The following is a 15,000-nucleotide window of genomic DNA, read 5'->3' as shown; positions in this document are numbered from 1 at the left end:
GTCGAAACTACAGACCACCTTAAAACTACAGACCACCTTAAAACTACAGACCACCTTAAAACTACAGACCACAATAAAACTACAGACCACCTTAAAACTACAGATCACCTTAAAACTTCAGACCACCTTAAAACTACAGACCACCTTAAAACAACAGACCACCTTAAAACAACAGACCACAATAAAACTACAGACCACCTTAAAACTACAGACCACCTTAAAACTACAGATCACCTTAAAACTTCAGACCACCTTAAAACTACAGACCACCTTAAAACTACAGATCACCTTAAAACTTCAGACCACCTTAAAACTACAGACCACCTTAAAACTACAGACCACCTTAAAACTACAGACCACCTTAAAACTTCAGACCACCTTAAAACTACAGACAACATTAAAACCACAGACAACATTAAATCCACAGACCACCTTAAAACTACAGACCACCTTAAAACTACAGACCACCTTAAAACAACAGACAACATTAAAACCACAGACAACATTAAATCCACAGACCACCTTAAAACTACAGACCACCTTAAAACTTCAGACCACCTTAAAACTACAGACCACTTAAAACAACAGACAACATTAAATCCACAGACCACCTTAAAACTTCAGACCACCTTAAAACTACAGACCACCTTAAAACTACAGACCACCTTAAAACAACAGACAACATTAAATCCACAGACCACCTTAAAACTTCAGACCACCTTAAAACTACAGACCACCTTAAAACAACAGACCACAATAAAACTACAGACATTAAATCCACAGACCACCTTAAAACTTCAGACCACCTTAAAACTACACACCACCTTAAAACAACAGACCACAATAAAACTACAGACCACCTTAAAACTACAGACAACATTAAAACCACAGTCCACCTTAAAACTACAGTCCACCTTAAAACTACAGACAACATTAAAACCACAGTCCACCTTAAAACTACAGTCCACCTTAAAACTTCAGACCACCTTAAAACTACAGACCACAATAAAACTACAGACCACCTTAAAACTACAGACCACCTTAAAACTACAGACAACATTAAAACCACAGTCCACCTTAAAACAATAGTCCACCTTAAAACTACAGTCCACCTTAAAACTTCAGACCACCTTCAAACTACAGACCAAGATCTAAACTACAGTTCTGCAGTGTGTAGTATTTAAATGTACAGTGTGTAGTATTTAAAGGTACAGTGTGTAGTATTTAAAGGTACAGTGTGTAGTATTTAAAGGTACAGTGTGTTGTATTTAAAGGTACAGTGTGTGTAGTATTTAAAGGTACAGTGTGTAGTATTTAAAGGTACAGTGTGTAGTATTTAAAGGTACAGTGTGTAGTATTTAAAGGTACAGTGTGTAGTATTTAAAGGTACAGTGTGTGTAGTAGTTAAAGGTACAGTGTGTGTAGTATTTAAAGGTACAGTGTTTAGTATTTAAAGGTACAGTGTGTGTAGTATTTAAAGGTACAGTGTGTGTAGTATTTAAAGGTACAGTGTGTAGTATTTAAAGGTACAGTGTGTGTAGTAGTTAAAGGTACAGTGTGTGTAGTATTTAAAGGTACAGTGTGTAGTATTTAAAGGTACAGTGTGTATAGTAGTTAAAGGTACAGTGTGTGTAGTATTTAAAGGTACAGTGTGTAGTATTTAAAGGTACAGTGTGTAGTATTTAAAGGTACAGTGTGTGTAGTAGTTAAAGGTACAGTGTGTGGTATTTAAAGGTACAGTGTGTAGTATTTAAAAGTGCAGTGTGTGTAGTAGTTAAAGGTACAGTGTGTGTAATATTTAAAGGTACAGTGTGTAGTATTTAAAGGTACAGTGTGTGGTATTTAAAGGTACAGTGTGTAGTATTTAAAGGTACAGTGTGTGTGGTATTTAAAGGTACAGTGTGTAGTATTTAAAGGTACAGTGTGTGTAGTATTTAAAGGTACAGTGTGTAGTATTTAAAGGTACAGTGTGTGGTATTTAAAGGTACAGTGTGTAGTATTTAAAGGTACAGTGTGTGGTATTTAAAGGTACAGTGTGTGGTATTTAAAGGTACAGTGTGTATAGTATTTAAAGGTACAGTGTGTATAGTAGTTAAAGGTACAGTGTGTGTAGTATTTAAAGGTACAGTGTGTAGTATTTAAAGGTAAAGTGTGTGTGTAGTATTTAAAGGTACAGTGTGTAGTATTTAAAGGTACAGTGTGTAGTATTTAAAGGTACAGTGTGTGTAGTAGTTAAAGGTACAGTGTGTGTAGTATTTAAAGGTACAGTGTGTAGTATTTAAAGGTACAGTGTGTAGTATTTAAAGGTACAGTGTGTAGTATTTAAAGGTACAGTGTGTGTAGTATTTAAAGGTACAGTGTGTGGTATTTAAAGGTACAGTGTGTGTAGTATTTAAAGGTACAGTGTGTAGTATTTAAAGGTACAGTGTGTGTAGTATTTAAAGGTACAGTGTGTGGTATTTAAAGGTACAGTGTGTGTAGTATTTAAAGGTACAGTGTGTAGTATTTCTGTGTCTGTGTTTTAATTTGTTTTTGAATCTGTGTGATTGACAGGTCTGAGAGACTGGTACCTGAGGAACACGATTGGCTCCACAAATCAAAACCAGGTGAATGGAAAGGCCAACACTAGGGTTAACAATAAAGTGAAGGGCGGGGTCAAAGGTCAGGCAGGAGGAGGGGGTGGAGCTTTCCCTGACGGACGCAATACTCATGGTGTCATCCAGCAGTCGACCTGTCAGACAGAGACCAGTCATCACAAGAAGACACTGCCACACTCAGCCACGTTCCACGGACACCCGCTGCACGGAAGGTAGGACACACTTCCCTGTACTGGTACACGCCCACTGCTGCTCCACCTCCCCCTCACCCTCTGTCTCTCTCTTTCAGGTCTGTGGACGGCACGCTCTACCACAACTCCTTCACATCTCAGAAACAGGAAGTTCCTCTCAGAGACCTGACCCTGGACCAGCCGTCTCCAGGAACTCTGGTCTGACTCTCCAACCAATCAGGACGCCGAACAACAGACAGGCTGACGATTCCCAGGCAGGCACCTGGGATGAACACCTCAGTGGACTGTGTGCTGGTTCTTCAGATGAGATTAGCTCGGAGTTAGCAGCCTCTCCTGCTCCGGCAGCAGATCAGCTGTTCCTAAAACTTCACCTGAAGCTCCACTCGCTATGATGTCACCAGAAAGGGGGATACTGTCGTAGCCCTGATGGAGGCTGGTCTCTGGATGAACTCTGAGCCTCCCCTTCAAGACTCTGTTGAGTGATCACGGCTCAGTCGTCCCCTCTTAGTCTGAAAGTGTTTCTTTAAAAAACAAACTGCAGATTTTTTTATGTTGTTTTTATGGTTTCCATGACGACGTGTGTGTCTGTAATCTGTGCCCAGACAATCAGAACAAAACCAGCTTTTCTATAAACGAGGAGATGATGATGAAGATGATGATGATGATGATAATGATGAAGCTGTTGCACTCTCTGAGGTCACATGATCACCAGCTGACATCACCAGCTCGTTCTCAGACCAGCAGATTAGACCGAGTGTAAACTGATCAGGTCAGCTGATCAATCCTCAGGTGAGACTTCAGGTAAGCTCTGCACTAACAGCTGATCCACCAAGAAACACCAACAGACCCCCACTGACCTGTGACTCTGTATACAACCACGAGCTTCATCGGGCCCTGCAGAGACCAGATCTGCAACACCTGCAACACCTGGAACACCAGGAACACCTGGAACACCAGGAACACCTGCAACACCAGGAACACCTGCAACACCAGGAACACCAGGAACACCTGCAACACCAGGAACACCAGGAACACCTGCAACACCAGGAACACCTGCATCACCTGCAACACCAGGAACACCTGCATCACCTGCAACACCTGGAACACTAGGAACACCTGCAACACCTGGAACACTAGGAACACCTGCAACACTAGGAACACTAGGAACACCTGCAACACCAGGAACACTAGGAACACCTGCAACACTAGGAACACCAGGAACACCAGGAACACCTGCAACACCTGCAACACCTGCAACACCAGGAACACCAGGAACACCTGCAACACCAGGAACACCAGGAACACCTGCAACACCAGGAACACCTGCATCACCTGCAACACCTGGAACACTAGGAACACCTGCAACACTAGGAACACTAGGAACACCTGCAACACCAGGAACACTAGGAACACCTGCAACACTAGGAACACCAGGAACACCTGCAACACCTGCAACACCTGCAACACCAGGAACACCAGGAACACCTGCAACACCTGCAACCAAACTGTGATGTTTAGAGGACTGGGTCAGAGCGTTGCTGCAGCTCCTGTGGGGTGTTCCAGGTCTGCAGGGTCAGGACTTACAGGAAGAAGTCCAAGGAAGGAGAACAAGAGAACCAGGGACAGGGTCAATGGAGGCCAGTTCTCTTTGATGTGTCAGGAGAGTGGAGGACACCACAGAGAGATGGAAGAAGGAGGTCTGGAGGAACACCATCAAGGTGCTGACTCCAGATCTCAGTCCAATCCAGCATCTGTGGGATGAGCTCGACCACCAAGTCTGATCAATGGAGGCTCACAACTTCAGGACTTAAAGGATCTGCTGCTGACGTCTGAGATACCACATATCACCTTCAGAGGTCTAGAGGAGTCCAGGTCTCATCAGATCAGGGCTGTCCTGGTCCTGACCTGATGAGGGGTCCAGTATCAGACAGGTGTTTATGATGTTCCGGCTGATCAGTGGAACCATTGATTTATTCTGTATGTGAGTTAAACTGGCTGACACCATGAGACCGGACAGGGTCCTCCTGTCTTTGGTCTTTGTCCGAGACTGTACATAAGAAGTGGGCGTGGCCTCAGTGAGTCCAACCAGGAGGGCGTAGCTGGAGAGGAGGGTGTAGCTGGAGAGGAGGGTGGAGCTGTAGAGGAGGGTGGAGCCGGAGAAGAGGGTGGGACTGGAGAGGAGGGTGGGACTGGAGAGGAGGGTGGAGCTGTAGAGGAGGGTGGAGCTGGAGAGGAGGGTGGAGCTGTAGAGGAGGGTGGAGCCGGAGAAGAGGGTGGGACTGGAGAGGAGGGTGAAGCTGGAGAGGAGGTCGGGGTTAGCTAAGACGTCAGCTAAAGCTAATGCTAGCTCTGTTAGCATGATACTAATGTAATTCATGTGGAAACAGAGCAACGGCTCATTAAAATGTAATGCTGTAAAGACGAAGGTGTGGAGCAGGCGCCCCCTGCTGGACACAACACTTTGACCTGGAGTCCTCTTCTTATTTACAGTCTGCGGTCTCTGCAGGACTGGGTCAGATCCAGATCCAGAGTGAGAGCAATAACAGGATCAGGGAGTCCGTGAAGCTTTTAGAGTTTCGGAGTGAAAATCTCTGCAGCGACAATCAGACGATGATGTCACGGCGTTTCTTGATGACTGTTTCTGTTGAAATGTTGTAAAGTCTTTTTATAAACACGGAGGAAATGTCACTTTTTAAATCATGTGAATCCGCTCTGAGTGGACGTCTGCTTATTCATCAAACTGATCAATAATAAGAATGATCATTCAGTCTGACCTCCAGGCTCCGCCCACAGGAAGTCTCAGTCACATGACTCAGAGCTGCATGTTTTAAACACATGAAGAAGAAACGAGGACCGTTCCTGAGTGTCACATGACCCTCTGACAGGAACCAAGCCCCGCCCACCTCCAAAGACACCTCAGCCCCTCCCCCTGCTGACAGATCAATACACTGATAATTGATCAGTGTGATCAAAGTGTGATGTCATTTCACTTCCTGTGGTTTCTGATTGGCTACTGCAGCTGTCATGTGACTGCAGCTTCAGAGGAGCAAAGAGAGTCCCAGCATGCACCTCTTCATCCTGTCTCACACCAAAGCAGAACACACACACACACACACACACACACACACACACACACACACACACACACACACACACACACACAGTGTAAATACAGTATCAGGGAGCTCTCAGTGACTCAGTGTGATATTCAGGGACAGAAACACACCAGCCGACCAAACCTGTACAAAAACTGTTTCATTGATTTTACTTCATGTTCGTCTCACTGCGACAAACTCTGACCAAGTACATCCTGAGTACTTCATCCTGAGTACTTCATCCTGAGTACTTCATCCTGAATACTTATCCTGAGTACTTCATTCTGAATACTACATCCTGAGTACTTCATTCTGAATACTACATTCTGAGTACTTCATTCTGAATACTACATCCTGAGTACTTCATTCTGAATACTTATCCTGAGTACTTCATTCTGAGTACTTCATCCTGAGTACTTCATTCTGAATACTACATTCTGAGTACTTCATTCTGAATACTACATCCTGAGTACTTCATTCTGAATACTTATCCTGAGTACTTCATTCTGAATACTACATCCTGAGTACTTCATTCTGAATACTACATTCTGAGTACTTCATTCTGAATACTACATCCTGAGTACTTCATTCTGAATACTACATCCTGAGTACTTCATTCTGAATACTACATCCTGAGTACTTCATCCTGAGTACTTCATTCTGAATACTACATCCTGAGTACTTCATTCTGAATACTACATCCTGAGTACTTCATTCTGAATACAACATCCTGAGTACTTCATTCTGAGTACTACATCCTGAGTACTTCATTCTGAATACTACATCCTGAGTACTTCATCCTTGTTACTTCATTATGAGTACTTCATCCTGAGTACTACATCCTTGTTACTTCATTATGAGTACTTCATCCTGAGTACTTCATTCTGAATACTTCATCCTGAGTACTTCATCCTGAGTACTTCATTCTGAATACTTCATCCTGAGTACTACATCCTGAGTACTTCATCCTGAGTACTTCATCCTGAGTACTTCATTCTGAGTACTACATCCTGAGTACTTCATTCTGAATACTACATCCTGAGTACTTCATCCTTGTTACTTCATTATGAGTACTTCATCCTGAGTACTACATTCTGAGTACTTCATCCTGAGTACTTCATCCTGAGTACTACATCCTGAGTACTTCATCCTGAGTACTTCATCCTTGTTACTTCATTATGAGTACTTCATCCTGAGTACTACATTCTGAGTACTTCATCCTGAGTACTTCATCCTGAGTACTACATCCTGAGTACTTCATCCTGAGTACTTCATCCTGAGTACTTCATTCTGAATACTTCATCCTGAGTACTACATCCTGAGTACTTCATCCTGAGTACTTCATCCTGAGTACTTCATCTTGAGTACTTCATCCTGAGTGCTTGATCCTTATGAGCAGTACTTGGATTTTTACTTAATTTATTAAAGTCTTAAACCTGCTGAGTACTCAGAGCTGACAGGATTCACTGCTCACAGAGTGACGAGTCCTATTCACAGAGTGACGAGTCCTATTCACAGAGTGACGAGTACTGCTCACAGAGTGACGAGTACTGCTCACAGAGTGACGAGTACTGCTCACAGAGTGACGAGTACTGTTCACAGAGTGACGAGTACTGCTCACAGAGTGACGAGTACTGCTCACAGAGTGACGAGTACTGCTCACAGAGTGACGAGTACTGCTCACAGAGTGACGAGTACTGTTCACAGAGTGACGAGTGCTGCTCACAGAGTGACGAGTACTGTTCACAGAGTGACGAGTACTGCTCACAGAGTGACGAGTACTGCTCACAGAGTGACGAGTACTGTTCAGTGTGAGTCCTGTATTTCAGAAGTGAAGTGCTCTGATGGACCATGTTTGGTCCACTTCAGGTCCAGGACCAGCTGTTGGTTCAGCTGTGACTGTCAGTGTGACATCACAGCAGTCCCCACGGTGGTGTGTTCAGGTGCACTCTGTATGTCTGTGTTTACTATTTTTTAACTTCAAGCTGTAAGAATCATTTTCTATCCTTTTGGACTCTTGGCTCATTTGTACTTTTTCCACTCTGAGCTTTCTGCTGTTTGATGAACTGAACCTGTGTAAATAAAGATCAACAGGCTGTAAACAAGCTGTTTTTAAATAAAGATCAACAGGCTGTAAACAAGCTGATTTTAAATAAAGATCAGCAGGCTGTAAACAAGCTGATTTTAAATAAAGGTCGACAGGCTGTAATCAAGCTGATTTTAAATAAAGGTCAACAGGCTGTAAACAAGCAGTTTTTAAATAAAGGTCAACAGGCTGTAAACAAGCAGTTTTTAAATAAAGGTGCGTGCTCACTGCTACCTCTGACCTGCTGTCATCAGTCAGTGTGTGCTCACCTCTCCCATAAACACAATAAAGCTACCTTTAAACAGGTGAGTCTTACATGCCCTATATTAACCTCTGGGAGGAGGAGGTAGGACGTGAGTGTAGGGAGTGAGGTAAGGAGAGAAGGAGGGATCTGTTGAGCTTATTGGGACGCGGCCAGTCCTCTCAGGTAAACAGATGCTGAACTTTCTTCCTCTCTCTCTGTCCTTAAACTCCTTAACCCGGGTCGGAGACTGGACAGTAAGTATATATCCGGACCGGGGAGGGGTCGGGGATGGTTCTGGTGTGGTTCTGGGTCTGCCTCGGGATCAGGGAAGTAGATTAAAGTGGGAAACTTTGACCTCTTTAAGTCCACATCAGAGGAACAACAAAGTTCTGTTAGCTGCTAGCTCCGGTTAGCATCGCTCCGTTAGCTGTCGGAGTTTAAACCCGGGTTAAAGACTTAGTCCGGTCTAGTCCGGTCCGGTATCGGGTCTGTGAGCAGGGACTGTTTCCCTCCGGTTATAAAACCCCTCATTAAAGCACCGGAGCCCGGTGAGTAACGGGACCGGGAGCTCTGAGCTGTTAGCCCGCAGGCTAACAGCTAACTGTCACCGGAGCGACCCTGACCCGGTTTATCAGAGAGTTCAAAGGTTAGGACTCAGGTACTCGACCTGACCCCCCCTTTACCTGTAAACACTCCAACATCATCTACTCTACTGTCACTATTAAATATCTTTTATCTCCAACATCATCTACTCTACTGTCACTATTAAATATCCTTTACCTCCAACATCATCTACTCTACTGTCACTAATAGATATCCTTTATCTCCAACATCATCTACTTTACTGTCACTAATAAATATCCTTTACCTCCAACATCATCTACTCTACTGTCACTAATAAATATCCTTTACCTCCAACATCATCTACTCTACTGTCACTAATAAATATCCTTTACCTCCAACATCATCTACTTTACTGTCACTAATAAATATCCTTTACCTCCAACATCATCTACTCTACTGTCACTAATAAATATCCTTTACCTCCAACATCATCTACTTTACTGTCACTAATAAATATCCTTTACCTCCAACATCATCTACTCTACTGTCACTAATAAATATCCTTTACCTCCAACATCATCTACTCTACTGTCACTAATAAATATCCTTTACCTCCAACATCATCTACTTTACTGTCACTAATAAATATCCTTTATCTCCAACATCATCTACTCTACTGTCACTATTATATATCCTTTATCTCCAACATCATCTACTCTACTGTCACTAATAGATATCCTTTATCTCCAACATCATCTACTCTACTGTCACTAATAAATATCCTTTATCTCCAACATCATCTACTTTACTGTCACTAATAAATATCCTTTATCTCCAACATCATCTACTCTACTGTCAGTAATAAATATCCTTTATCTCCAACATCATCAACTTTACTGTCACTATTAAATATCCTTTATCTCCAACATCATCTACTCTACTGTCACTAATAAATATCCTTTATCTCCAACATCATCTACTCTACTGTCACTAATAGATATCCTTTATCTCCAACATCATCTACTCTACTGTCAGTAATAAATATCCTTTATCTCCAACATCATCAACTTTACTGTCACTATTAAATATCCTTTATCTCCAACATCATCTACTCTACTGTCACTAATAGATATCCTTTATCTCCAACATCATCTACTCTACTGTCACTAATAGATATCCTTTATCTCCAACATCATCTACTTTACTGTCAGTAATAAATATCCTTTATATCAACATCATCCACTCTACTGTCACTAATAAATATCCTTTATATCAACATCATCCACTCTACTGTCACTATTAAATATCCTTTATCTCCAACATCATCTACTTTACTGTCACTAATAGATATCCTTTATCTCCAACATCATCTACTCTACTGTCGCTATTAAATATCCTTTATCTCCAACATCATCTACTCTACTGTCACTAATAAATATCCTTTATCTCCAACATCATCTACTCTACTGCCACTAATAAATATCCTTTATATCAACATAATCTACTCTACTGTCAGTAATAAATATCCTTTATCTCCAACATCATCTACTTTACTGTCACTAATAAATATCCTTTATCTCCAACATCATCCACTCTACTGTCACTCATAGATATCCTTTATCTCCAACATCATCTACTTTACTGTCACTCATAGATATCCTGTATATCAACATCATCTACTCTACTGTCACTAATAAATATCCTTTATCTCCAACATCATCTACTTTACTGTCACTAATAGATATCCTTTATCTCCAACATCATCCACTCTACTGTCACTATTAAATATCCTTTATCTCCAACACCATCCACTCTACTGTCACTAATAGATATCCTTTATCTCCAACATCATCTACTCTACTGTCACTAATAAATATCCTTTATCTCCAACATCATCCACTCTACTGTCACTAATAAATATCCTTTATCTCCAACATCATCTACTCTACTGTCACTATTAAATATCCTTTATCTCCAACACCATCCAATCTACTGTCACTATTAAATATCCTTTATCTCCAACACCATCCACTCTACTGTCACTAATAGATATCCTTTATCTCCAACATCATCTACTCTACTGTCACTAATAAATATCCTTTATCTCCAACATCATCCACTCTACTGTCACTAATAAATATCCTTTATCTCCAACATCATCCACTCTACTGTCACTAATAGATATCCTTTATCTCCAACATCATCCACTCTACTGTCACTCATAGATATCTTTTATCTCCAACATCATCTACTCTACTGTCACTATTAAATATCTTTTATCTCCAACATCATCCACTCTACTGTCACTATTAAATATCCTTTATCTCCAACATCATCTACTCTACTGTCACTATTAAATATCCTTTATCTCCAACATCATCTACTCTACTGTCACTAATAAATATCCTTTATCTCCAACATCATCTACTCTACTGTCACTAATAAATATCCTTTACCTCCAACATCATCTACTCTACTGTCACTATTAAATATCTTTTATCTCCAACATCATCCACTCTACTGTCACTATTAAATATCCTTTATCTCCAACATCATCTACTCTACTGTCACTATTAAATATCCTTTATCTCCAACATCATCTACTCTACTGTCACTAATAAATATCCTTTACCTCCAACATCATCTACTCTACTGTCACTAATAAATATCCTTTACCTCCAACATCATCTACTTTACTGTCACTTATAAATATCCTTTATATCCAACATCATCTACTCTACTGTCACTATTAAATATCCTTTATCTCCAACATCATCTACTCTACTGTCACTAATAGATATCCTTTATCTCCAACATCATCCACTCTACTGTCACTAATAAATATCCTTTATCTCCAACATCATCCACTCTACTGTCACTAATAGATATCCTTTATCTCCAACATCATCCACTCTACTGTCACTCATAGATATCTTTTATCTCCAACATCATCTACTCTACTGTCACTATTAAATATCTTTTATCTCCAACATCATCCACTCTACTGTCACTATTAAATATCCTTTATCTCCAACATCATCTACTCTACTGTCACTATTAAATATCCTTTATCTCCAACATCATCTACTCTACTGTCACTAATAAATATCCTTTATCTCCAACATCATCTACTCTACTGTCACTAATAAATATCCTTTACCTCCAACATCATCTACTCTACTGTCACTATTAATATCTTTTATCTCCAACATCATCCCTCTACTGTCACTATTAAATATCCTTTATCTCCAACATCATCTACTCTACTGTCACTATTAATATCCTTTATCTCCAACATCATCTACTCTACTGTCACTAATAAATATCCTTTACCTCCAACATCATCTACTCTACTGTCACTAATAAATATCCTTTACCTCCAACATCATCTACTCTACTGTCACTAATAAATATCCTTTACCTCCAACATCATCTACTCTACTGTCACTTATAAATATCCTTTATATCCAACATCATCTACTCTACTGTCACTATTAAATATCCTTACTTTAAATGAACTATTAATAAACTTTTGTTTATTAATCTATAAATCACTGATCAGTAAATCACTGATCAATAATCACTGATCTACAAATCACTGATCTGTAAATCACTGATCTGTAAATCACTGATCTGTAAATCACTGATCTGTAAATCACTAATCTAAAAATCACTGATCTATAAATTGCTGATCTATAAATCACTGATCTATAAATCACTGATCTTTAAATCACTGATCTTTAAATCACTGATCTATAAATTGCTGATCTATAAATCACTGATCTTTAAATCACTGATCTTTAAATCACTGATCTGTAAATCACTGATCTGTAAATCACTGATCTATAAATCACTGATCTATAAATCACTGATCTATAAATCACTGATCTGTAAATCACTGATCTATAAATCACTGATCTGTAAATCACTGATTGATTACAGGTGAAGGGTTCATTCCGATCTGAGTCTCACCTCAGTGTGTCTGCTGTAGTTCCCCAGGTCATCCAGCACGCCTATGACATCATCATTTACCTGAGCAGGTGTTTTGATCTCAACAGGTAGACCCTCACACATCACATGTCTACATATTGTTTCCATGACGACGAGGCTGCAGTCCACAGTGGACCCCTCCTGTGACACGCTGCTGCTACTGTCCTCTGATTGGTCCCTGTCACCCGTCCATCAGCATGCAGCTGACCTATCAGAAGCTCCCAGCTCAGCTGAGGCGGAGCTCTGGACTCAGGAAGCTGGCGACCGTGCTGCTCGCCGCCTACGCCGTGAAAAAACTGACCCCGTACCTCTGGAAGAGGCTACAGGTGAGACTCGCTAACACACAACACACGCACGCACGCACACACACACACACACACACACACACACACACACAACACGCACGCGCGCACACACAGAGAAATGTTCTTAATGTCTCCTCTCAGTCCTGGTTTGGGTTAGGGTTAGGGTTAACCCTACTGAAGCTCAGGGGGTTGTGCAGTTCTGGATCAGGTCTTGATAATCTTCCACAGAGCCCCTTTGGGGTCCAGGTCAGACCAGCACAGTGACATCATGGTTAGTAATCAGGTGGTTTCGGTGCTGTTGGCAGGAGTCCTGCTTCAAAGTGAAATCAGGGTCTCCATAAAGCTTGCCAGCAGATGAAGAATGAAGAGCTCTAAAGTCTCCTGGTAGACACTGTGTGGACTCTGGACTCTTGATTTTGATGCCCTGGCCCCCCTAAACCTTAAACCTGATTCCATCCTTTGTGCTGGTTTTGTTTTCAGAGGACCGCTGCAGGTAAACAGCTGGACCAAGCTCTCCTTCCTGTGGACCGGGTCAGCTCGTCCTCCCGCTGTGTGGAGCAGAAGAAAAGAGCCAGCAGGTGTGTGTGTGTGTGTGTGTGTGTGTGTGTGTGTGTGTATGTGTGTGTGTGTCACAGTTTCCCGTCCATCACTCTGGCACAGGGGCGTAGTGGACACGGGGGACACGTCCCCGCACTTCTCTAAACTGTGAATCGATTCATCAACTCATTTTAACTAACCTGAGCTTGTTTTTCCAAGTTACCCTGAATGCACCATGAGTGGGCGGGACAGAGCGCTCTCGCTATGTCTGTTTGTCATCAGAGCGGGGCCAGGGTCCCGGGAACAGGTCCAGCCTGGGGTCAGGGGTCAGAGGTCAGGGGTTAGGAGGCCTCACAGGTAAGGACAGGTGTTCAGGGTATAAAGACATGCTAACAGGTAGGAGGACTTACACTGTGAGTATCAGGGGTATCTGAGATGACGCCCCGCCCCTCACGTCTGAGATGACGCCCCGCCCCTCACATCTGAGATGACGCTCCGCCCCTCATGTCTGAGATGACGCCCCGCCCCTCATGTCTGAGATGATGCTCCGCCCCTCATGTCTGAGATGATGCTCCGCCCCTCATGTCTGAGATGACGCTCCGCCCCTCATGTCTGAGATGACGCTCCGCCCTGCTGACTGTTTACCCAAGGGTGTGTCCTTTAACTGTTGACCTTCTTTGTTTGTGTGTGTGTGTGTGTGTGTGTAGGTCTCCATCAGTCAATAAGGACTTTGTCCTCAGACTGTCTCGTCTGTTGAAGCTCTTGTTTCCACGGTTACTGTGTCCAGAGATCGGCCTGCTGGTCCTCCACTCGCTCACGCTGATGACCAGAACCTTCCTCTCCATCTACGTCGCTACTCTGGACGGTGTGTGTGTGTGTGTGTGATGTGTTGATCAGGTGTGTGTGATGTGTTGATCAGGTGTGTGTGTGTTGATCAGGTGTGTGTGATGTGTTGATCAGGTGTGTGTGTGTTGATCAGGTATGTGTGTGTGTGATGTATTGATCTGGTGTGTGTGTGTGTGTGTGTGTGTGTGTGTGTGTGTGTGTGTGTGTTGATCAGGTATGTGTGTGATGTATTGATCTGGTGTGTGTGTGTGTGTGTGTGTGTGTGTGTGTGTGTGTGTGTGTGTGTGTGTTTATCAGGTGTGATAGTCAGGTGCATCGTGCAGAAGGACCCTCAGGCGTTCGTCCTGCAGCTCTCTAAGTGGCTCCTCGTGGCCGTCCCCGCCACCTTCATTAACAGCGCCATCAGGTTCCTGGAGGGTCAGCTGACCCTCAGCTTCAGGAGCCGATTGGTCAACCACGCATACCAGCTCTACTTCACCAACCAGGTAACACGCTGACAGGCACACCTGCACAGACAGGTACGCACCTGTACGATGAACCAGGAT

At 42.4% G+C, this 15,000-nt stretch overlaps 3 protein-coding genes across 4 annotated transcripts in view; all 3 read left to right on the top strand.

The window, feature by feature from the left end:
- si:ch211-169p10.1 (FERM domain-containing protein 4B) overlaps positions 1 to 5,500 on the top strand; it is a 17,104-nt gene extending 11,604 nt beyond the window's left edge. For both annotated transcript variants that reach the window (XM_034678427.1, XM_034678426.1), the window contains exons 10-11: positions 2,554 to 2,809; positions 2,887 to 5,500. In XM_034678427.1, the coding sequence (XP_034534318.1) occupies positions 2,554 to 2,809; positions 2,887 to 2,992 (362 nt within the window). In that variant the 3' untranslated portion in view covers positions 2,993 to 5,500. The remainder of the gene's footprint in view (positions 1 to 2,553; positions 2,810 to 2,886) is intronic.
- LOC117808769 (cell wall adhesin EAP1-like) lies at positions 3,652 to 4,331 on the top strand (the record flags this gene model as incomplete). Its single annotated transcript, XM_034678428.1, has 1 exon — positions 3,652 to 4,331. A coding segment is annotated over one exon (648 nt), but the record flags the coding sequence as incomplete, so codon positions are not given.
- Positions 5,501 to 8,364: 2,864 nt separating the features above from the next.
- Positions 8,365 to 15,000, top strand: part of abcd1 (ATP-binding cassette, sub-family D (ALD), member 1) — a 10,093-nt gene continuing 3,457 nt past the window's right edge. The window contains exons 1-6 of the mRNA XM_034678412.1: positions 8,365 to 8,467; positions 12,720 to 12,835; positions 12,964 to 13,093; positions 13,553 to 13,650; positions 14,317 to 14,474; positions 14,753 to 14,940. Coding sequence (XP_034534303.1) covers positions 8,405 to 8,467; positions 12,720 to 12,835; positions 12,964 to 13,093; positions 13,553 to 13,650; positions 14,317 to 14,474; positions 14,753 to 14,940 — 753 coding nt within the window. The 5' untranslated portion in view covers positions 8,365 to 8,404. The remainder of the gene's footprint in view (positions 8,468 to 12,719; positions 12,836 to 12,963; positions 13,094 to 13,552; positions 13,651 to 14,316; positions 14,475 to 14,752; positions 14,941 to 15,000) is intronic.

Source organism: Notolabrus celidotus, unplaced genomic scaffold (assembly GCF_009762535.1).
Source record: "Notolabrus celidotus isolate fNotCel1 unplaced genomic scaffold, fNotCel1.pri scaffold_149_arrow_ctg1, whole genome shotgun sequence".
NCBI lineage: Eukaryota > Metazoa > Chordata > Actinopteri > Labriformes > Labridae > Notolabrus > Notolabrus celidotus.
The sequence above is the reverse complement of the archived record's forward strand: the minus strand, read 5'-3'. Positions and strand labels throughout refer to the sequence as shown.